The 24,975-nt window shown below is 39.7% G+C and overlaps 1 protein-coding gene across 2 annotated transcripts in view; it reads left to right on the top strand.

Annotated features, from left to right (window-relative positions):
* LOC141002685 (radixin) overlaps positions 1-24,667 on the top strand; it is a 44,022-nt gene extending 19,355 nt beyond the window's left edge. The window contains exons 4-16 of one of the 2 annotated variants that reach the window (XM_073474063.1): positions 7,006-7,089; positions 11,595-11,690; positions 12,115-12,237; positions 12,843-12,994; positions 14,018-14,101; positions 14,286-14,432; positions 15,324-15,420; positions 15,508-15,671; positions 17,605-17,735; positions 19,041-19,201; positions 20,186-20,278; positions 21,385-21,594; positions 23,769-24,474. In XM_073474063.1, coding sequence (XP_073330164.1) covers positions 7,006-7,089; positions 11,595-11,690; positions 12,115-12,237; positions 12,843-12,994; positions 14,018-14,101; positions 14,286-14,432; positions 15,324-15,420; positions 15,508-15,671; positions 17,605-17,735; positions 19,041-19,201; positions 20,186-20,278; positions 21,385-21,594; positions 23,769-23,933 — 1,707 coding nt within the window. In that variant the 3' untranslated portion in view covers positions 23,934-24,474. Of the gene's footprint in view, positions 1-7,005; positions 7,090-11,594; positions 11,691-12,114; positions 12,238-12,842; positions 12,995-14,017; positions 14,102-14,285; positions 14,433-15,323; positions 15,421-15,507; positions 15,672-17,604; positions 17,736-19,040; positions 19,202-20,185; positions 20,279-21,384; positions 21,595-23,768 lie in introns of both variants that reach the window. The other variant, XM_073474064.1, reaches the window with a different exon arrangement.
* Positions 24,668-24,975: the final 308 nt, after the last annotated feature.

The raw sequence follows: 24,975 nt of genomic DNA on the forward strand, positions 1-24,975 counted from the left end.
TAACGTGTTATATTGAAAGCCCTAATTATTAGTACTGTGCTGCTTATCACTCGTCATTCTTGCATAGAGATGTTATTATTTTTGTCCATAGCTGAAGGCAAGTCTGTGTCTGCCACGCTTACTCCTCCTGCTCCAGTCCAAACCAGCCCACAGATACAAGTGTAATTTGTTTGCTTTGAAAAAGATGTGTTGCTCTCAGCTCCAGGACTGGGTGGACTTGTGTGGTCTGACACTGTGCTGATGGATTTTCTCACACGTCCTTGATACCTCTCTTCATAACAGCCTGTATGAACAAGCCAAAAGCAAGACTAATAAATGCTTAAATCAAAATGTGCCAGGACTAAACTAATTAGAATAGAAGCGTGGAGTGGGAAAGCGTTTTGAAGAGGAAAAGTCTGGACTGAAAAGAGGAGAGGTGAAGAGAGAACGAGTGGTAGAGGACACAGAAAGGAGTGGAGGTGAAGAAAGGAAGAGTGTCAGAGAGGAAGATGTTAAGCAGATGAGTGTCAGAGTGGATGATGGAAAACAGATAAGAGAAAAGGTGAAACAGGCAGTGTGGCCCTGGTTGCCTTTAAAGCTTCTGTTAACCGGCTTAGCTACCAACAGCTTTTAATTATGGCTGTCTGAGTCTTTCTCACACACACAAACACAGTCAACAGGTGGGCTGTGTTGCGTGGGCAGCCTCTGCCTGTACACACTAGCCTACTATTTAGCTGTCACTGGTTGTTATGAATAACATGGAGGCATGGAGGATGCTGGTAAACACAGCCAGCTACACTGAGACAGACGTGCATGCTCAGTTTTCCATAGAGCCTCAAAAAGTTCAAAAAGTTGGCTTGCAGCTCTGCACAAAAGAACAAGTTACACAGCTAGAGTTTACACTGTAAATACAACAACTCAAATCCTTATACACCATGTATCTTAATTAAAACAATTCAGCACGGATAAATATTTCTCTCTATTGATTATGGAAGCTTCACAGTAGCTTATAACTGTGTGGCTCATTAAAACTTTTACATTTCTGCTGTCACTCAGGAGGTCATATAACATTTTAAAAACAAATGTTAAAATTCTCAGAGAAGAAAGGGAAAACAATGATGTCAAGCAGATGTAAAATGGCAAAAAGGCTCAATTTCCTCAAAGCTATGTAAGTGAGAGGGCATGATCTGATATTGCTGATATCCCTGTGGTGGTGTTGTTCCTGGACTGTCTTTATCAGTGTTGCTCCAGGACCATCATTGCAACTGACTGATCATGTATTTGTTATGTCATGACAGAAGATATCCTTTCTTACATCTGCTAAACGTCGTGAAACGGTCTATTATAGCCCAAGTAGAAGACCTAGTAGGTCCTGATATCATTAATGTGATATGCTGTGTGATAGTAGTGGTTGTTGATATGTACTTTGTCTTACGCTTTGAAGTGTGAGATTTCTACTGTGTCATCTAAATATTTACCAGAGCTTCCTCACTGTTTGAAACACGTAACCTCCCTCAGTAAGTGTGAGGTTGTTCCTCTGCTGCTGATTCAGAAGATTTGCGTAACTGTGAAACCTACCCGAAGCAGAAAACTCACTGCATTCCTGTAAATAATAATAATAATTAATAATTAATAATTCCCAACTGAACTTGATTATTTTATCCATATAAGTAGATTTCCATGATAAATATTGTAGAGTCCACTGCGTGCAGTAGCAGCTTGAACTCAGCTTAAACTGGGAAGACTTATTTTTCAGTGTGGGACATTTTTCCTTATTAAATATAAAAACACTTTGCCCCATATCTGCCATGCTTCATATAGCACCACTGTGGAGAAGTGGCTGATATGTTTCTGCTGCTAGTCTCTGTTTTATTCTGTGTCTTGGCAGTGTTTGCAGTAGTCTGAGCAGTTGTACAAGTACTGTAGCATACACAGAGGCAGTAGTGATCATAACTAATAGATTACTTGTAGTACAGGACTGCAGGTACCATAATGGTATCTTTTTTCTTGCCTGTATATGTTACACAACATGATATTTCTATGTCTCTGACACATGGCAGAAAAGAGCTTGAGCAGTATCAGTTAGTCAGCAGTGTAATGAAGGACTGTGGTCAGCAGTCAGGCTCCGACCGCCTGCTTTATCTGCTAACGTTTTGTTGCTATCAGCTAGAAGACATGTTGCTCCCACTCTGTATCTGTGTGCAGTCACACACATTCACACTCACTGAAATTCCCCCCTCAGACACCAGCAGATTATATTAGGAGGAGCTTTTCTTACTGCATTGCACAAAGAAACTTTAGGTTATTACCTCTGCACAGAACTGCAGTGTTTCCAGAATTAGTGTTTCCTTTCTCCCTCAATTGTGTTCTTCTGCTGAGACCACGCTTTAAAAGAAAGTAACTCCTTGTTTTAGTAAGGACCATAAACAGTATGTCTGATGTAGATTTAGGAAATGAGCATATAATCTACAGAGATTATGTTCTTTATCGTCTGTTTCACTGCCTGCAATGATGCTTTAATGCTAAGCTTGCATATTGCTGAATATGTTTGAGTTTTGGACTCTTGGTCGGAAAAAAAAGAGGCAATTTGAAAGCATTACATTGGCTTTAGTAAGTCAGGTTGGCCATTTTCTCTCTATTTTCTGATTTTTTCTGGACAAAAAAGATTTATCAATATAAAAAAAACAACTGCAACTCTCAAATGAAAAGATAATTCAAACAAATGTTACTGGCAGCCCTGCCAAATTGAACCACAGTCTCATTGTTTCTCATTGCTGTTGTCTGTCTGTCTGTCCGCTTGTATCTCACCTCAGAGGGGTCAATCCTCTCCAGGTCATCCTGTCAAGTGTTAAATCCCTCTCTAAGAAGCCCACAAGGCTTTGTGGAAAATCACATTAAAATCAGCCACAAAGCTGTTGCTATGGAGACCTTATCAGCAGCTCAGAGACACATGACCTGTTATGATATATTCACAGAAACAGCCATATTGTGTGTGCATGTTGTACATGCGTGTGAGGTCACCATATGGCTTCGCTCCCATACATACACACAGATGTCTGCCTTGCTGCAGCACACACTCACACACGTCACACACACCACCACTACCATATGGTTGTGTTCCCATACTTTCCCAACACCTACTGTACAAACACTAACTGCTCCTTCAAAAACCAGAGGCAGTCCTGCCACTCCAAATATAAGAGCATGTGTCAAATGAGCTAGGAAATATTAAAAAGCTTTTATTATAGTCAGCGGCTGCATCATTTAAAGGTCAGGTGTTAGAGAGGCCACTTATTTTTCAGCAACCGTCAATAGGAAGCAATGTTGTGAACCAGATAACAACATACCAGGTGAAACAAATAGAAAATAATGAAACAATGAAATAAGAAGAGATGAGGTGAGGTGACATAAACTCACTCTTCTTTCTTTATCTGGAGCTGACTGAATGTGGAACACACACTTACAACCAAGTCTGTCTTCTTCTTCATAAGTAGAAGTACGAGGACAGGCACACGTTAAAGCAAACAGGTTTAAATGGACACATGAACAGCATGAATATCTTCAATCATGACTTCACTACAGTCATGTCATGGATTTATTTAATAAAGGAAGTTTGGTCAGAATCCCTCTCGATTCATCACTTACTTGATTGACAGAAAGTTAATCAGAGCTGCAGCTTTGAATCAGTTCATTGATAGTCAACCATTACATCGTTTGCCAACTATTTCGATAATCAATTAATTGGTTCGAGTTAATTTTAAGGAAGAAAAGTCTAAATTATCTGATTCCAGCCTCTTAAACGTGAATATAACACAAAACAAGACATTTGAGGAGACCTCTTGGTCTGTGGGAAACACTAATTGACATTTTATAGACCAAATAACTCGACAGATTAATCAACACTATTTGCAGCTTTAGAGATAATCAGATGGATAAGTGATTATCAAACAAATATATTTGCCATGTCCTTTGTCTGCAAGACATTGGTGTGTGTGTGTGTGTGTGTGTGTGTGTATTTGCGTGTGTGTGTGTGTGTGTGTCTACAGAAGGCATGGTTGGGGGTCGAGTGCCTTCGCTTTTGTCTGCAGAACATGCTTTGCGTGAGTGTGTGTGTGTGTGTGTTTGTGAGACAAAGAGAGAGAGAGGGAGGAAGACAAAGACAGATAGACAGATAACGCCTGAGGTGAACGGAGCACATCAATCATAAGAAACCAGCAGTCAGAATATAGCAGACTTATAGATGGCTCAAGTGACCTGAAAAAACACACACACACACATACACCCTACTGATGCAGCAGTTTTGTGCCTAAGGCAGGTTACACGCTGTAACTGTACCATTGTTGCCCTTTTCTCATCTGATCTGGTTCTCTCTCGCTCTGTTTTTCTTTGGGTCTCTCGCTCTCCGTCAGGGTTACTCAAGGACAGTGTTGGTTTGCTTACTGCAGCACAGAACACCAGCCTAATGTATTACACCTGCAGTGGGATAGGATAATACACACACACACACACACACACACACACACACTCAGATAAATTTGTGATTGCATACTTGTGTGTGTAGTTCAGTGCTCTGAACAGGGAGGGATTAGGGTCAGACACTTCTTGCTGCAACATTATACACAAAAAACACACACATGGATACACTCACGCACACGTCATTATTCTGTTCAAACTTGTTTCTCTGTTAATGTTGTCAAAATTGAAGTTTCACAATCAACATGCAGGTCTATGTAGCAGCAGTCCTGAATAAAGTTTCCAGATGCTCATATATGAATGTGAAGTCACACCTGACTGCACGCAACTCCCACAATCCCTTTCTGTACTGCCGTTATTCTTGCGACTGGATGGTTATTTTTCCACGGCACCTCACTGCTGCCTTCCCAGTGGCAATGAAACATTTACCTATTTTATCATCATGAATAATTCAAATCATGTGCCTATTTTTGAGTTTAGCTTTTTGTTTTTGCACAGGATACAATCATCATCGAAAAACAGAAATGGAGTGCAGAGAGTAAAAACAGACCGAAGAAGAACTCGTTCATTACAGTATTCACACTATTCAAAATATATGCATGTAGATTATGTAACACAGTCACAATGTTTGATGCTGTCATATAATCACAGCACCTTCACTAACATTAAGTTGGAGACCTACTTTACCTGTGGGCCACAAATAGATATCAGAGACACTAGCTAAGCAACAGAGTTCTTGAAATGAGCACAGCAGAAACATTAGAAAGAGTCGATAACCATGACTATATGTCTTGAAACGTTACGGTTACAAGTGAAAATGACCACAGAAAAAACAAGTTTGCCGGTTCAGCATAACTACAAAACGCAAATCAACCACCACTGTGTCTAAACAGTAAAACCGTAACGAAGCTTAAAAAAAACCTATAGAAAAGATATGATTTTAACCAAATGAAATAAAAGAGTCTAACAATGAAGCCCAATATCTTATTGATAAAAGTGTTTGAAAGAAGATTAAGAAAAGAGGAAAAACTGCAGATAAGTTTGGAAATAAGAAATATAAGAATATATATAAGAAAGCACACAGTATTTAGAAATAAGTATTCTAAATTTAGAAGAAGTTGAAGTTTGTGTAATAGCAGCAGATGTTTGCGTTGATTTGAGTAAGCTGAAATATTCATCTATAGCACTGGTTGATTCATCCTTTCATCCAATCACTCGTGACATGACTTGTGATAATATTTTGTCTCTCATCCCCGTCCATTTGGACACCATTTATTGGCTTGCCTCAGAAACGACACATTCACCAAATGGTTGATCTGGTGCAAACTTCCACTCCTGAAGTGTTGAAGTGCAGATGGCCTGTGGAGCCTGAAGAGCCAGAAGAACTGCTTCTTAGAGCAGAGGTCATTGTCTTTGTGTTTTCTCTGCGCAGCCATCTTTCTTGTCTGTCATTTCACAGACACAGTTCTTTTATATTGAACATGACTGCGTGGGAACTTATTTTTAGTAGGCTGGTGGAAATGCTCAGTAGAGTTCCTGCTAATTTTCCCTCATTAGAGTGAAGTGAAAGTGACTTCCTCTCTGCTGCTTCCTGGCAGGAGGAGCAGTGTAAACAGCCGGGGCCTTACATGGACACTGGCAGTAACACAGAGTGTGTTTGTTTGTGTGTGTGTGTGTGTGTGTGTGTGTGTGTGTGTGTGTGTGTGTGTGTGTGTGTGCGTGCGTGCGTGCACTATGTGTGAGGCATATTTATAGAAGTCTGATCGGAGGACACACACACAGCTGGCACCGGCTGTCCCACAGGCAGAGGGCCACAGTTGGTCAGGCTTTACTTCTCCCCCATGTTTTGTTTATTTTATAAACCTTTCCTTCAGATTTTGTTTTGGACTTCTCACACTTTCACACTTTCTGAGTTTGTTTCACAATATTTCATACGTTTTGAGGGTTGTTGTTGTTGTAATTTCTACTTTACATTTTTCCTTCTTTTACTTTGAAACAATGTTAACATCTTCATATTTGTTTCATCTTTTGTTTAACATGTCTACTATTTCATTTCACACTTTATCTCCTGCTTTCACTTCAACATTCATTTCTTTTGAATGGCTATTTCATATTTCTCCACCCCCTCCATTCAAAGCCAGTGATCATGACTCAGATTCATTCTCAGTACAAAGCCCTATAATTTCAGGATTCAGGTTTTCTCCAGTCAGCTTGTATAGTGTAAGTTCACTGGGTTCATAACATCATCATACTATATACTGTATGTCTTCTCTCTCTCTCTCTCTCTCTCTCTCTCTCTCTCTCTCTCTCTCTCTCTCTCTCTCTCTGTGTGTGTGTGTGTGTGTGTGTGCATATGTCTCCCAGTGGCACATCATGCTGCCATTGAATTCTGCTTTTAAAGTTAAACATTTTAAATATAAATTTTTCAGATATTCACTGTTCAAATGCTGGAAATATGAGGTTATTTGACATTTTATGTATAAAATATGTATTATATATAATGGTTATTCTATGATAAACCTAATTGATGTATTATTTTCTTCTTCTCTGCAGATCAATGTGCGCGTCACCACCATGGACGCTGAGCTGGAGTTTGCCATCCAGCCCAACACAACAGGCAAACAGCTCTTTGACCAGGTAAGAGACACACATGCTGTCAACATGATTTTTATTCAGTTCAGTTGTGAGGACAATACGCCCTACAGCAGCGAGAAGAGTCCAAAATATACATCTGTCACCGGACGGGAGGAGAGAGTCAGAATTCAACTTCACATTTGGTCTTTCAGAGTGACCTCTGTGGCCTGTGGGAAGAATCACATTGTTTGTTGTATCCATTCTTAATGAAAAGCAATACCGAAAGTGAGTGCGTGTGCGTGCCAGTGGGTGCTGGGCCGGGTTTGGGTCGGTACTGGTTCTGTACGAGGATGACACACAAAGTGCTCATTGTCTTGAACTGGCAGCTTTCAGGAGAGCGTGGATGTGAGTGCTGGGTGGATGGTGTGGGTCTGTGTGTGAATGTGTGTCTGGGAAGTGAAAGGGCAGCTTTCAGCATTGTTTCATGTAAGGCTGGAAGGTTTGTTGGGGTTGTGACGACACAGAGGAGGAAGACAGAATGAAAGAGAGAATCTTTGTTTTCTGTTTTTTTACTCGCTCTTGCTCTTTTGATTTTGTTCTGCTTTATAGTACGAGATCAAGTCACAGAAGAGCTTTAATCCTTCACAGGACAAGATTCAGTCGCCTGAAAACACACCTGTCATCAGACTAAATCATCAGGTGTTGGTGAGGGGAGAGAGTGGCTGTATTTACTTTAGTAGACATATCAGTGTGCTTACATTTACCAACTAATGTGAGCCCAGTTTGCCATTATGCTGATGTTGAGGGTTAGCTGAATAAACTTGATGAAAACAGGTGGGACTGTACTACATAGTTTATCACAGCAAATACAAGTGATATCAATAATACCATCTTTAAATCTCTTACTGTAAAGGTAGCCTTGTGTTTTTTCATATTTGTGTTAGTGAGCCTGCTAACTTTACCACACCTTACCTAACGCTATTGCTAACTACTGTTAAGGTAATTATGAAGCTTAAGTGCTGATTGCAGCTCCTTACCATTTGTTAACTAACGTTAGCAAAGTAGTGCAGACCTTGATTTAATTATGACAAGTTAATAGCATTACCAAAACAAGCTCAATTTAACCAGCAGCAACACCTGCTCCCCTCACTGCCTCGGCTGTGTTTGTGTGTTTCTTTAAAATCATAACCACTGTAAATCAGAAACATAGAAAACAAGTCAGATCAAAGAACATGAGTTAGAACAATTTCCACTGAATAGTTAGCAGTATCTGTGTTGGAAGGGTTTTGTATTTTCTTTTGAATTGCCATATAATTGGTTATTTTATATTTATATGAAGAAAGTTATTGGTTTAAATTATAATTTTATGCCGTCACCCACCATCAGACAACTTAAATGAGAACAAAGAAGAAGAACCATTCACTAAATAAAGAGATTCTTTGAGGAACCATGAGGTCTTTTAAAGATTTGCGTTGCTTCTGTGTTTTTTAACTTTGGTCGGAGTAAACATGCAATTTGAAGACCTTGGGCTCAGGGAACTAGTTTCTCGCAATTTTCAGACATTTTATAGACAAAACGATGAATTAATCAATTTAAAACCTAAATTTAAAAACTAATCAACAGATTAATAGGTGGTGAGAAGGATTAGTTACACAGGCTTGACTTGAGGATAGGAGAGGAGAGCTGACAGGTGTAGAAGTAATGACGTAATGATAGAACTCAGTGGTGGATGACGGTGTGAAGTTTCATTTGTCCATCATCAACTAAAAATAGATGGAGATAAAATAGATACCCTCTCTATGTAAACGACACAGAATGATCATCAGCATGAGCAAAGCATACATGAAGCTTCTGCTGAAATCATTTGACATCCTAAAGGAACACATGACGTTTTTGGGAGCTTGTAGACCACAAGCTGACAAAGACAAGACAAATTAACAGTCTCTGCTAATAATATTTCTCCAGCATGCACATGCACTGTTTTCTCCCTGTGGTCATTCAGCTCCAGCGTGTCGAGGTCAAATACAGTCCAGGAGTGAAGGGTGAGCTGTGTGGTAATGAGTCATGCAAGAAGCCTTCAGTTGGTCCTGAAAGCTGTTCCATTTTTAAATGGTGCAGATTCACATGAATGAAGAGAGGGCGTCCATTGATAAAGAGGCTGTCCGGCTAAATATATCACCCCTAAGCTCTCTCTCTCTCTCTCTTTCTCTCTCTCTCTCTCTCACACACACACACATACAGATGAACACGCTTAGCGAGATAGGAAAGCTTTTTAATCAAACTAGCCCAAACACCAGAGTGTAAGCCTTCAGAGGCGTGAACACTTTGATGGATCAAAACCACACACACTTTTTTAAGTTGTCTGTATGAACACCACATTTCAGTCCCAAACAGCTTAATTCTTCTGTCCCTCTCATGTTGCCCGTCTTTCCTCTTCTCTCTTCCCGCAATCCCAAATCTGCATGCTGAGCTCTCAGCATCCGCATAGCTGTCTCTGCATACCGCATTCCCAGCCCCACTGGAGGCCCTGTGTGTGTGTGTGTGTGTGTGTGTGTGTGTGTGTGTGTGTGTGCGCGCGCGCGTGCGTGCGTGTGTGTGCGTTACCATTGCACCAACGTGTTTTGGATGACTTGCCTTTCTTTATGCCTGTGATGATTTGATACACATGGGTTTTTAATGTGTTTATGTGAGCATGTCTTTCTGTGTCTGAGTGTGAGAGAGAGTTAATTATATGTTAGTGAGTGCCATCGTATTGACTGTGTAAATCACATTAGAGTCTGAGTAAGCACCCGCATCCCCTCAGGGACTCTCTCTCTCTCTCTCTCTCTCTCTCTCTCTGTAAATGGGACGACAGTTTGTGAATGACAAAGTATGTGGGAACGTTTGAGAGAGTAGGGAGGGAGGACAGAGTTAGAAGTGAAGGGGAAAGAAGAGAGGGAACGGAAGAAGGAACAGTGAGGCTGGATGAGCACCATACAACTGTTACCTTGCAGTTCTTACATCAGATGAGCTGTCCTGATGTTGTTATTCTGTATGTGGCTTCAATTTTTATGACAACATCAATTAATCATAGACAGTAAGTCTAAATTGAAATACACTCTAAAAGTAGGTGGACAACTGTATCCCAACAGACTGTGATGACACTCATAGGTTTGTGGGCCACTGTTTAGAGGCCTCAAGTTTGGCCATCACCATCTTGGTTTTTTGAAGCCAGAAGTGACCATATCATGCTATGACAACAGTGTTGTCTTCTCCTGGTTTTAAAGACTCATTACAGTAAAGTGACGTTGTTCTCTGAACTTACCAGACTGTTCTAGTTCTTTTAAAACTTGTGTTGTCCCTTTTTGTCATTATATCCACATTACTGATGATTATTAATCAAAAATCGCCCAGCCTTAAATTCATGCTGTGATTGGACAAAGCTTGAAACTGGTGATCGAGACCATTAACTCATTATGAAACTGTTTCCTGAGGGAATAAATCAAAGTGAGAAGAAGGGTCATTTTCTCATAAGCTAGCCTAATATACAATCAGATATCTGTTTGAAACCACTAGAATCAACTCCTGCTGGCCATTAGAAAGACTGCAGGTTTACACATTTTGCATTGGTCCATATTTATACAGTTTATGTTGTGTCCTCATAATTGTATGTACATTTGGTGCCAAGCCTGTTTATAGCATATAGTTCTGGCTTACATCTTTGAGATGAGCTGGGACACTGACTGTTAGCCAGACCTCATCACCCATCATCAGTGGAGGACCTCACCTACGCTCTTGTGGCTGTATGTGAGGAAATCCCTGCAGCCAGGCTCAGAGATCTGGTGAAAGGTCTCTCCAGAGGAGTGGATGCTGTTATAGCAGCTGATTACAGTAATCAAGATCAATTTCATTATGATTATTCAACCAGGATTGACATCATAATGATAGTTGTAGTCACTTTAATGCCACTTATAAAACAGAATCATAAAAATGGATGACTAAATAATAAGTCATCAAAATAAAAAACAGATTATATCAGATGAGGTGCGGAGGAAGAATCCAGGAGTCTCACAGCCGGAGGAAAGACGCTGCTCTGCACTATGGGTGTAATGTTTGGCTGTCATTATACTTTGTTCTGGTGTTCACATCCCTTTGGACAGTGTACTAGATGTTCTCTTCCTTGTATTTGGTGTGACACTCAGCCTTTGACTGTGTGGAAAGCCAAAGACAATGGTCCTTAAAGTTCTGACATATGCAGAGTTTAATTATCAGTATTCCACAGCAGAAACTGTAATACCTCGACATAATTACTGTCAATAAATTACACCAGTGAGATGATGCACAGCTTTTATCTCCTCATGCCACAGAGGTATTGAGTGCGACCATTGTGGTTTCCCTCAATGGATTGCTCATGATTATGTCTTCACAGGGTGTTAAATCAATGTGAAAAATGAAGTCTATGATTCATAAAGGTTGCCCATAGTGAGTTTTGTTTTGATTAATCATAAAACTCCTAAGAAATGTTCGATCAAAGCTTTCTATATGAGCTTAGACGAAAGTCTGTTAAAAAATCATTTGTGTGGTTTCAGGTGGTGAAGACGGTGGGTCTGAGGGAGGTGTGGTTCTTTGGCCTGCAGTACACAGACAGTAAAGGCTACGTCACATGGCTCAAACTCAATAAAAAGGTAAGAGACCCTTAACACAACCAGTCAAAGACTTTCTGCTCACTAGCTCATTTCCATTGATGTGTTCATGACGTGCGGATAAATAAATTCCCATAACTTGAAAATATGAAAGTTTTGAAGGCCTGTAAATGATAAACACTCATCCTCCTGTGGTTTGGACTGTGTCATGCTAGAGCGCTGTGTGTGTATAATCTCACTTTAATATTCAGTTTGGTACAAGCTTTAATCCTGTGTGTCTGAAACCAGCAGCAGCAAAACATGTTTATCTGTTCATGTCTCTGTAATCTTGTTTTAAATGAAGACACAGATTTTGATCACTTATTTATGTTTATATACTGTAAGGTCATGTGAAGGGTAAGAGATAAAATGTGGCGTGTGTGTGTGTGTGTGTGTGTGTGTGTGTGTGTGTGTGTGTTCGCTCCAGGTGACCCAGCAGGATGTGAAGAAGGAGAATCCTCTGCAGTTTAAGTTCAGAGCAAAGTTCTTCCCAGAGGATGTTTCTGAGGAGCTCATCCAGGAGATCACACAGAAACTCTTCTTCCTGCAGGTACTGTACGACCGAGAGATCACTGAGCCTGCCAAGATATTCTGGTGGTGAGGTTGACTAAAATGACACTGCTATGAGGTTGACATATGGTGAAAACATATGGTGGGCTATGATTTACAACTTTGTGAGCATGATTTTGGCCTCTGAGATGAAAATTTGGCAACTGCCGAGTAATAAAGCTGGCATTAAATTTGATGTGCAGTTTTACTTCCTAATTTATATCAAGATGTTGCCAATTGTAGATTGTAATGTATCAGACAAAGTTCTGCTTGTGTTTAGCATTCAATATTTGGGAACTTGTCTTCTTTTTCTAAACGAAGACAGCTAGAAAACTATTTAATAATCTATTTGTTGACATGCATTTTCCCTTTTCTTTTCTTTGTTAAATAAAAGAAAAGTGAAAATGTATACCTGCTAGTCAAACAGCCAGCAGATTTTGACTAATGTCTAATGTCCAATATATTAAATATTCCACACATGCAGGCTGCTGCTTTATATATTTATCTCTGAGGTTAATTTCCACCAATCATCTCGGCAGGGAAACCCCCCAGAGTTCAAACTACAGACTACTACTGACCGTGTCTGTGTGTGTGTCCTCCTTGCAGGTGAAAGAGGCCATTCTGAATGATGAGAACTACTGTCCCCCAGAGACAGCTGTGCTGGTGGCCTCCTACGCTGTCCAGGCCAAGTACGGAGATTACAACAAAGACATTCACAAGCCTGGCTACCTGGCCTCTGACCGGCTACTGCCACAAAGGTACAGTACATATACATACACACTGTACTGCACTGTACTGTACTATAGTATACCACTATATTATACTAACTTTATACTGATGTGGAAGCCACATTGTAGTCCATTAACTCCTGATTAGGGACACCCTGGACACCTTACGGACATTTATACCAGGGTTATTGCCAAAAAAAATTAATGTACATTTTTATGCATTCTTCACTCAAAATCTAAGGTTTTTTTCACAAGTCATTACCTACTTTCCCTGACAAAACCTTTGACTAATGGATCAAACAATCATAACAATCCCGTAAGGTTCTCATGCAATGGAAACATTGTTCATTACCCCAGTTAATAAGACAAATCTTAGATAAGACTCAGCAACAGGAGATATTTTCTGCTCAGCGCATAGAAGCCTTTGGCTCAGCTATTAGTCATAAAGCTAATGTTATGCTTGCAGGATTCAAAGCCAATAACATTGTGTACTGTTGGCAAACAAGTAAATATCATTTCACAATATGTTTAACAACAAGACTACATAGCCAGCCACGTCACTGTCCCAAAATCAATATCAAGATTTTCTCAAACAAACGATTCACCATGTGTACGGCCGGCCACAGCCTGAAGTGGTGAGTTGGAGAGCGACTGGGACGTGAGATGATTGTGTTTGTTCAGAGGGACAGTGTAAGATAGTTCTTTTGACAGCTTGTGTGTTACAGTCACCATCCTTTGCTGTTCAGAGGATGATGAACTGACACTCAGTGTTGTAAATGAGATATTCAGATAAAACACAGGATGAAGCACATGACTTAGAACAGTGAAAGACGGTTTCACTGGAAATACTTCAGTAGCTCCATAGATGTCCATACATCAGGAGTTAATCAGAATCGAGTATTCACCCAGATCATAGTATACTATACTATGTACAGCTGGAGAACCAACAGCAAACATGTCAATAATGGACAACTCTGCTCCTGAGCTACACTGGAAAACATTGTTTTCATGGTATTATGAGTTAAATCTATAACTCTCCTTGTTGTCCTGTAGAGTCCTGGAGCAACACAAGCTGACCAAGGAGCAATGGGAGGACAGAATACAGACCTGGCATGAGGAACACAGAAGCATGCTCAGGTACATGTTTGTGTGGGTGTGTGTGTGTGTGTGTGTGTGTGTGTGTGTGTGAAACTCTATGTAAAGTAAGAGTTTGAGGATTATGATTTATGAAGACATAGACAGCTACATCTTTGTGTCTTGTGTGTTTAATATTGTTTTGATGTTCATTTGGGATTTTGTGTGTGCGTGTGTGTGTGTGCAGAGAGGATGCGATGATGGAGTACCTGAAGATTGCTCAGGACCTGGAGATGTACGGAGTCAACTACTTTGAAATCAAAAACAAGAAGGGCACAGAGCTGTGGCTGGGCGTCGACGCCCTGGGACTCAACATCTACGAGCACGAAGACAAGTAACCAACCCACACACTTATATACACGCTCAATGGTGTCATTCTTAGAAGAGGATTCTTACTTAGATTCATTCATTACAGTTTCAAACCTCATCAATATTAAATATTAATTAGTAACACAGTTTCGACTCAAAGCTTTGCAGGACTCTTTTCCAACATATTTGATCTGGTTTTCATCTTTGTATTGTATTCCTTTGTTTTGTTGTTCTTTGTTAAGCTTCTTTAAGTATTCAGAAAGGCACTATATAAGTCCAATGTATTATTATTGTTATTATTGTCTTTAATAGAGAAAGAAAGCCCAAAAGTATATTCTTGTTTCTGACCATATGCACTTGAGGCCAAGCAGATGTCTTGCTCTAGTTGATGTGATCAGCTCATTGAAACTGAAAACTGATGATAAAGAGGAAGAAAGTGAAACCACAAGAGAAGTTACTGTCAGTGACAGCAATAACGCCCACTCACATAGTTTATTTTAGGAAGAGTCACTGCTGCAGTCGGTTCACCAGTGCAGTTAAGTGATGATTAGATTGCAATTGACTTTATTTTTTCTCTAATGAAATTATATGAAGTGGCTGCGTGTCTTTATCAGAAATGTCATGTTTTGAAATTACCATCATAAGCAACAAATTAGAACATTTCATATGTCACATGCATCAAGTGTTGCACTTGTCAGTAGCTATACTACATCTAGTATAAGAATATGAACTGCAGGCTTACTGAGCTCCCTCGATGACCTTGGATCGCATTTGTTTGACCACAGCGCCCTCTTTTGGTGTTACACAGCACAGCTGTTGAACAATCCAAAAAAACAAGTGAAAAGTAAAGAAAAGCAACTAAATCATTCATCTTATTTTGAATCACCAATTAAAAATCTCCCCTCTGCTGCCTCAGGTTGTCACCAAAGATCGGCTTCCCCTGGAGTGAGATCAGAAATATTTCCTTCAACGACAAGAAGTTTGTCATCAAGCCCATCGACAAGAAAGCTCCAGTAAGTGTTGGTACGATGTGTGATTTATGATATTTTTTAAAAATATGTTTTTTATGCTGCCATGTCTGTCCTCTGTGTCTCCTCCAGGACTTTGTGTTCTACGCCCCTCGGTTGCGGATCAACAAGCGCATCCTGGCGTTGTGTATGGGGAACCATGAGCTGTACATGAGGAGGAGGAAGCCCGACACCATCGAGGTGCAGCAGATGAAGGCTCAGGCCAGAGAGGAGAAGCACCACAAACAGATGGAGAGGTACAGTACTCCCTGCTCTAATATATCTATAGGTTGATATAAAAGCATCGTTCATGTATTCCTGCTGGAAATGATGTTTTTTCCTGTTTTTGCAGTATTACAATGTGCATATTCTGTCCAATATTAAATGGTACAACAGCACATGTACAGACTGCAAAAGTCAGCTTCTTTACTACTGATTTTACCGGAAATTGACTCCTTCAGGTTATATTATATTTTTAGAACAGTGAAAAAATTAAGAAAGTGCCTCCAGTGCCAGTCAATTTGTTTAAATAATTTTCTAAAATGAAACTGAATTCAGTTCAACAATGTCCTTCATCAGTCAGTAAACTAACTGGTGTTAAAATCACAGTGATCCAGCATTCACAGACGACTCATTACTTTGTATGATCAGGTGTGTGAGCAGTAAACTGGCAGTTTACAGTCATCCTGTTCTGTCATTCAGTTAATTACGCTCAGCAAGCTGTTAGAAATCAGTTAGAAAGCTAGTAATCTAGACTTACATGTGAAATATTGTCAAATCAGCACACAGTCCTGTGATTGACTGGTAACCTGTCAAAGGTGTACCCCGCCTCTCGCCCGACGTCAGCTAGGATTGGTTCCAGCCTGACCATCCAGAGGATAAACCGTCATAGTTAATGGATGGGCGGAACTCAGTACACACCTGAATGACTGGAGTTTAATTTAGTGGCTAATTGAATCAGTGTTTAGAAGTGTTTTCTGCTGCCTGAATAACTCACAAGACATGGATGACGGCAACTACTGTTATAGGCCATGCCCACCAGGAGCATCCGACCGAGTAAACTTTGATTTAGTGATTGATATATATAAAACCATATCATTGCAGCTTTCCTTGTTCAGTAAAAAAGTCCTTGCCTGATTTCTATAAGCCCCTCTGATAATTAACAACCTGTTGATGTGTATCTGAAGGCTGTTCCAAGACATTGCACCAGTGTAAAAAAAGGGAACTCCTGGCTGCATTATTCACTGGGACCTGCACTCACCCTGGAGTTATAGTCACACTGAGTATGGACCATTGTTATCTGAGAACACAATGGTTTAGGAGCATACCCATTGATCATATTGTGATGCAGCTTCTGTTGTGTTAAGTTCGAGGGAATGCATTTAATAAAAAACGTCTATCTTTACTTTGTATCACCTGCAGTTTGTTCCTGTCAAACCGCTGTACCAAGCACAACAGGCATAATCAAAATGAGTGAATGAGTGTGTGCTGCATGGTGCTTGAAATAAACAAATACAAACTGATCTGTAGCGTGGAGGTTCATTGATAAAGCTTTGTGAGCAGCAGGGGGCGTCGCTGCGTTGAAAACATCAAGCTCCTCTTCCACATGCAGGCTTGAATCTGGTAGTGCATCAGCTGCTGTTTCATTGGAAAACAAACACAGCATGGTTTGTTTAACTGTCGGTAACAAGAGGGGAAACTATATAGTAATGTAACAATAGTAGGATGGGTAAGGTGGCTTGTTGTTTCACTTGATGGTAGGAAGTGCCACTCTCTATTGTCCAAAACCCTTTTTTTGTTATATATAAAATGAAAAAGTACAAAAACACACCAATGGAGTGAAATATACGACTAAAGTCTCATTTAGTGTGTCTTAGCTTGTACTTTATCACGATGTGAAAACAGTCAAATGTAAATTAGAGATGTAATGTAAAATACTGCATACTACATAATAATAATAATAATGATCATATAGTAATATCATATATTATTATTATATATATCATCATAATCATAAACACCTTCATATTACTCATCCAAGCCATGTATGTCCAGATATTTTGGGAGGATGACGCTACTAATATAAAAAATATCTGAAATGATGTCACCATAACCAAATACATGCACACCTAGAATTGTAACATGTTTACATAAAATAATTGCTGGCTGTTTCTGTGTTATTTTCTGCAGAGCGCAGCTGGAGAACGAGAAGAAGAAGCGCGAGCATGCAGAGAAGGAGAAGGAGCGGATAGAGCGAGAGAAGGACGAGCTGATCGAGAGGCTGAGGCAGATTGAAGAGCAGACACAGAGAGCTCAGAAAGGTACAACTCCACCGACATCAAGCACAGCACAGTGTGTGTTTCTGTGTGTCCACCTTTGTGTAGTTGAGTTTCAGTAGAGAAAGTTTGGACTTTCTGTCCTCATTTATTCAAAGAGTTGTTTGACAAGAAGACGCTGAAAGTCGTCATCAAATGTCTAGTTTGATTCATAGTTTTGTTGATTTATTATCTAATAATTTTTGACTCGTGTTTCGGGAGAATTCCTTGTGTTTAGAATCATCTAACATCTTTGGCTTCTTTTGTTGAATGATAGGATGGATTCAGTAGACACGCTCATATTTTGTCAATAAAAGCTTTGGTAGTGGAAACTGGAACTGTAAAAATATATATATATGTGTGTATATATATATGTATATATATGTCTATATGTGTATATGTGTGTGTGTGTGTGTATATATATGTATATATATATATAGATATATATAGAGAGATATATACATATACATATATAAAACAAATATTTCATGTGCAGCAAAAAAAAAATCTAAAATGTCACAAGTAACCAAACTGAAATTGAAGTAAAATAAAAGCTATTCAGGCATTAAAAACAATTTGGAAACCCCAAACAGAATAAACCTGCACACTTACATTCCCTAATTTGCATTTTTCAACATTTCCCGAAGTTGAAAGGTCGTCTGTTGACCTTCTCTAAACAGCTCAGTGTGACGCTCACACACTACAGCTGGTTTACCAGGTTTCTGAGAGATGATTTAATATCTGTACTTATCTACCTGATTTAAAGATGTGTGGTGTTTATTCCACCGAGGCCGAATGCCCTGCAATGTTAAAAAAAAACACGAGAAATTATTTGTGTCTCTGACCTGTAATTTGGATCCGTTCCCAAATTTATGCTACACAATTCCACCAAGTTTTATGAAAATTAGGTCTGTTTTTCCTTAATCCTTTTGACAAACACAGAAGTTGAACGGAAAACATGGGCCTACCTGTGATTACACCTGTCTACCACAAGGGGGTTGTTCATATTCATGGTCAAGAAGGTTTCTGGTTGTACTTTGGAAACACTTGATGAAACTGATAAATCTGATTCGATGTGTGTACTCATCTGTGTGTGAACTCACACAGAGCAGTGTGTATGCACAGTTGATAGTGAGGCTCAGGGAAATCATTCATTTTTAAACTAACTTCAGCTTCAGGATGCCGAGGAGAAGAGGCAGCATTCTCACAATCTCTTTCATGTTGTGTTTGGTTGTGTTCCCTCACTGATCATGTAGTCACACCAGTTTCAGATGGTCTGTAACTCACATGTTTACATGTGTATGCTTGCAGAGCTGGAGGAGCAGACTCGTAAGGCACTGGAGTTGGAGCAGGAGAGGAAGAGGGCAAAGGAGGAGGCAGAACGGCTGGAGAAGGAGAGGCAGGCGGCCGAGGAGGCCAAAGCATCGCTGGCTCAGCAGGCTGCCGACCAGATGAAGAACCAGGAACAGCTGGTACAGTACCTGCACTCACATCAGTCACAGCCACTGTCCCTAACTCCACATTTACTGGTGTAGTTTAGGTCAGGTTGCAACAACCAACATTCACCCTGCCATCAAAACATTAAGTTTGTTTCTATTCAGCCTCAAATATAACAGAATGGAATTATTTATATTTTGTTAATTATTGAATGAGGAATTGTCAATTCAAGCAGCTTTATTATCCAACTAAATCTTTTTAAATCAAAAGATACAAACCACACCACCAGTTAATGATAATTCTACAGTTTACCATGCCAGTGTCAGAGATCTGTGTTGAGATCAGTGAGTCCTCGTGCTCTGTGTGGAAGAATCTGGATTTATTATGTTCCACTCATTTGTCTAAGCACATACTACATCTGCAGGATAGCAGGATATACAATGTGTAGTAACTCCTCAGAGAAAACTTACAGTAATACAATCAATTATTTTATTGAGAAATAAGAGGTATCAGCCTGCAGGAAAGCTAGTTTTGTTAAACAGGTGACTGTGTTGATCCTGTAATTATCAACAGGCGAGTAAATTATATCCCAAGAGTCAGACTCTAATCGTGTATAAACATCTGACCTTTTAATCCCATCTATATGCTTAGTCTTCTCGTACTGCTCATTTATTTGTGACAATATGTGCATTTTTAAGTCACATTTAACACTGTTATATAGTAGTTATATGTAGTAAAAAAATGACGTTTTGTTAATATACATACAGTTTATTAAAGTAATAACCAGCAGTATTATATTGATGTTGTTCTGGGTTTATTCATATGGTAAATGTAGAGGTCTGTTCAAATCATAAACAATTAAATAAAGCACAGTTTATCAAGTTCATCTAATAAGTTACTAGATCTGTTTCATATTACTGTAAAGTGCAGATACCTTTGTGTTTTGGGACTGTTGGTTTGACACCACACTGACCTCAGTTTTGTAACTTTTTACCAACACGTGTTGTCTTTGTTGACAGGCTGCTGAGTTAGCAGAATTCACCGCCAAAATCGCTCTGCTTGAGGAGGCCAAGAGGAAAAAAGAAGATGAAGCAACAGAATGGCAACACAAAGTAATGTTACCCCTGTAATTAAAAAGCTAGATCTGGAAAATGTACTTTTATTATAAAGACAGAAAAAAAAAAAAAAAAAAAACTCTCACCCCCAGTTAACAGTGACAAGGAAGTGCAGTGCAGTGCAGAGGAAACTGGTCCCATAAGCTAGTGAAAAAGGGAAGAATGCAGATGAACACAACACTGGACTGATAATAATATCATGTGCACGTGTTGTAGTTTTACCTTTTCAGAAACATAGACAGCTGGTGATCTGCAGCATAGTCATTAGCTTTTCCTTCAATTTTTCTCTGCTGCCTTCCTATAAGCTGAGCTGCCCTCACCACCAGAGGACCCTGTTTACTGTAATGTCCTCTGGGAGCTCCAAACAATGTTTGGATGGCTGGGAGACAAAAAAATCTGTCGAAACTAATACTTTCCCTTTAGTGTGAAGAATCTTTGAAATTATGTAAAAGAAAAAAAAATAATTCTTGGCCTTTTCTCTCCCAGGATTGAGGTGTTCATACATGACACAGTCAATTGTCAATTTGAATTAGTCTCTTTGAAAGTGCTTCCTGTTTTTCTAGTCATTCTGTGCATCAGAGATGATAACTGAGGTGTTGTGCGACAAGGAAAATCCCTTGAATATCCAGCTGAGATGCTTTTAATAAAGCATGTAAGCAAATAGGAAGTACGTCTGTTGTTCAATGCTTGTTTGCACTGAATATTATCATGAAGCAGACAGCAGAGTTTGCTCTCGCTGATGTGAGAATGTATCAGTGGACTGAGTCGAGACGAGACTTCCTCCTGCTCATGATGGTCATTAAAGCTTCAATGGCAAAATAAGGGAGGAAGCAGGAAAGAGACTTAAAATGTAGATCTTTTTGTTACCTGACAATGAAACAAAGCATGGAGGTGGTTCAAGAAAATAAAAAAAAAAATAGGATACATGCAATTATATTCTTGTATGATAAAAGCTGTGACACAGTTCAGACCAAAATGAGGGAAAGTGTTCAGTGAAACTCACTGCTTGAGATATGTATCTGCATCTTTCCATATCTCTATATTAATATCTGTAAGCTCTCTGTGTCTGTTTCTCTCTATAAATACACATGTCTTGTTTCCAGGCTCTGGCAGCACAAGACGACCTGGAGAAGACCAGGGAGGAGCTGAAGACGGCCATGACGTCTCCGCCGGCCCCAGAACACGACGAGCACGACGAAACGAACGCCGAGGCAAGCGCCGAGCTGCTCAGCGAGGGCGTCACCAGCCACCGCAGTGAAGAGGAACGCATCACCGAGGCGCAGAAGAACGAACGTGTCAAGAAGCAACTACAGGTAGAAAATAACTCTTCAACTATAACGTTATGTATTTTTAAAGAAAACACGTTTCTACAAGAGCCCACACGTGACAAGCCATTTAAGTCTTGATTCTGTTTAAGTAAGGATGACGTGTTTGAGGAGCCTGATTTCTGGGCATGCTCAGACAGAAAAACAAAAGGAGTATAAAACAATGTATGTTGCATGGAGAAAATACAGTTAACTTTTACACATCATACCTGTTCATAAAAATCTGTTTCCACAGAAATCTATTAGAATGAAATTAATGTTTCAGACAGAATCACGTGTTTGCCTCCTAAAGTGGCCACAGAACAACAAAAGCCCTAGCTAGCAGACATGACCTCACTTTAGGAGGATCACGAAGTTGCAATATGTAGATTAGAAAAGAACGAGGCGCATCACAAACCATTTTCAGTGTTTTGCAAAAGTGGAAACAACAACTTCATCATTTTCAGTAAGTAAAAGGAAGAAGTGCTGCACCACATGCTGTCGGGCTCCAGTGACGCAACTTTTAACATTTCTCAAAACATGCAATCATAGAAAACATAAGATGTGTTTGGGTTTTTTTTTTAACTCAGCCACAGTCTTATACTGTGTGACATGGCTTCACTTCCATAGTCTGACCAACTATACAACCTGAATGTTACTACTGAGTGCTGGAGGAAAATCATATCAGTTACTGAGGCACACATAGTGTAGTGAAATTATTTTCTCATAAAGATACTGGGAAAGCTGCATGTGGAACTTGTAATAACACGACCTCCGACATGTAAGTTGCAACTCTTTGTCAGAAACTTGGGCAAGATCCACCAAGCCCAACTTCACCGACATAAACACAGATGACATCACATCAGTATGGCGCCACACTTAGTTAACAATTGCCTTTTACCTTTTCATCACTTTTTACTTAACTTTGTGAGACGTGCTGTCACAACAGCTTTGTAGATGCCAGTTTCACTTCCACTCAGTTGATTTTATGCTTGACAGAAGTCTTTACGAGCATGAGGAGGGAACCTACTCCTCACGACTCTCTTTAAGTGCTCTAACCTGTTAAATCAACTGCTGAAGTTGCTTGTGAAGTTCATAGAATTTCCATACAAACATGCATTTGCTGCAGGAGTCCATGTTTTCCTAAGCAAATACACTAGGACGCATTTACTGTAGATTGGAAGTTGAGAGTACGGACTTGGAAATACAACTTCCAAAATGCAAATATGATATATTGTTGCATGGAGAACATGTAACACTTACGTTATCCAATTGTTTGATTATATTTAGTTGGTAAGACCTATAAGACAAAATATAACAAGACCGTGATGAAAGAGATGGTGCTGTTGAATCACTGTATAATGTATAATTCAATATATAATATATTCAATATATAATTCATTAACAATTGTTGGAATAACTGTATTCAGACATGAAGTGATACTGTCACAGTGACTAAAAAGTTTGTATTTGTAACACCAACAGTGAAACAGTCCATTGCATTAACAGTCAGTTTGAGTATTTTATACGTAATCTTGCATACGTTTGGCAGATCATGACAAACATATGAATACCAAAAATGATTATTTTTAATATTGATTTCAGGCATATTACACAGCATCAGGAAGGAACTCGTTTGTCAGCCTATGCTCCTCACATATCACACACCATCCCCCATCTGTCCATCAGATGTCACTGGTCCAATTTTGAGAAAAATAAGTATCTTAAGATTTGCTAGAAATCCAAATGAGTACAGTAACATGTATCAGACAATACTGCAGCCACCTCCTAGGAATGTTTCTACTTGGTGCTGTGTCACAGTGTTTAAATATCACTTTTGATGGCCTTACAGAGGAGCTATAACACAATTTAACATAATATTAAACTGTTACAAAATGTACTGATTGGTTAAATTAACCATGCGGGGCTGTAACTAAAGATTATTTCATTGTTGATGAATCTGTTGATTATTTTCATGATTAATTGATTAGTTGTTTGTTTTTTGTGAAACCAAACACTGATTGACATTGTGAATAATGTCAGTCAGTGTTTTCCACAGCACAAGATGACTTCCTCAAATGTTTTTTATACACCATGATAGCATCTTGGCCCAATGGTGCAAGTCTGACACATTATTTTGCTATCTCTCATCATTCCTCTCTCTGTCTGTGTTCTCCATCCAGGCTCTGAGTTCAGAGTTGGCTGAGGCTCGGGATGAGACTAAGAAGACGCAGAACGACATGCTTCATGCCGAGAACGTCAGGGCAGGCAGAGACAAGTACAAAACCCTGCGCCAGATCCGCCAGGGCAACACCAAGCAGCGCATTGATGAGTTTGAGTCCATGTGAGCCGGGAAGAAGGGTGGACGCGACGATGAAAAGAGACAGTTTGTCTCGTTGCCATGTCAACGCCTCACTTTCCCTGTAAAGCCCAAAACCTGCTGCCACCCCAGGAACTCCTGCTTATTTTTCTACCCAGGAGAAAGACCGGCTAACGGGCTTTGTAGCTTCAGCCTCGCCAAAGCTCTGCCCAGCAGCGTTTGGCCAATCACACTGCTACCTGCTTTTTAGAGCTCTGCCCCCACCCCGACCAGGCACGCGTCTTTTAATCTGACAGAAAAATAGCAAGCAACATATCCTGTCAACCATGGACCTGTCCCCTCTACAATACTGACAGTTTAACGCTTGCATGTATGATAATTAAACAACAGGACTGTTAGACATCATGAGAGACTGGACTGAATTGGTTGATATCGTGCTTTTATGCAACAAAATGCAATGGCCATCTGTAGCTTGTTAATGTTGCTGGCACGCTTGTCTGTAAAGCTTTAATATCTGTACCTTACCTTTACTTCTTTTGTCATCAGTTGAACAATTTAAATCATTTGTTTAAAAAAAACGCCTTATTTGTCTCATTTCCTTTCTGTCTAGTATCACTGTTTGTCATTTTGTGTTGGGAAAGTTAGAAGTGTTCTGCTGTCAGAGATCTGTTGATGTTGCATCATCTAACTTCTCCTCTTGAATGGCACTCTGAGAGTTGTGAGCAAGCAGATATGCAAACTAAATTAGCTGGTTTTACATTCTTCTTGTGCCGGCATTCTCCATCCATTGAGACATTTGTTCAAATATGTATTTTGGCCCACAATAAAGAATGAATTTATATTTCCAACTATGCAGCTACAGAATGATCTTGAGGGTCCTGACTGAGGCTGGAGCCGGTAGAGCCGACTGTACCTGCATCTGAACCTGACACACACTGTTATTAAATTAGGGATGCACTGTATGGACTTCTTCAGCCTCATGGACGGTACTGATAACCAATAATAATTTCACATTTTTGTATTTTAAAAATAAGTTCATAACCTGTAGTTGATGCACCTCTGAGGGTAAA

The sequence above is a fragment of the Pagrus major genome, chromosome 9 (assembly GCF_040436345.1).
Source record: "Pagrus major chromosome 9, Pma_NU_1.0".
Classification (NCBI taxonomy): domain Eukaryota; kingdom Metazoa; phylum Chordata; class Actinopteri; order Spariformes; family Sparidae; genus Pagrus; species Pagrus major.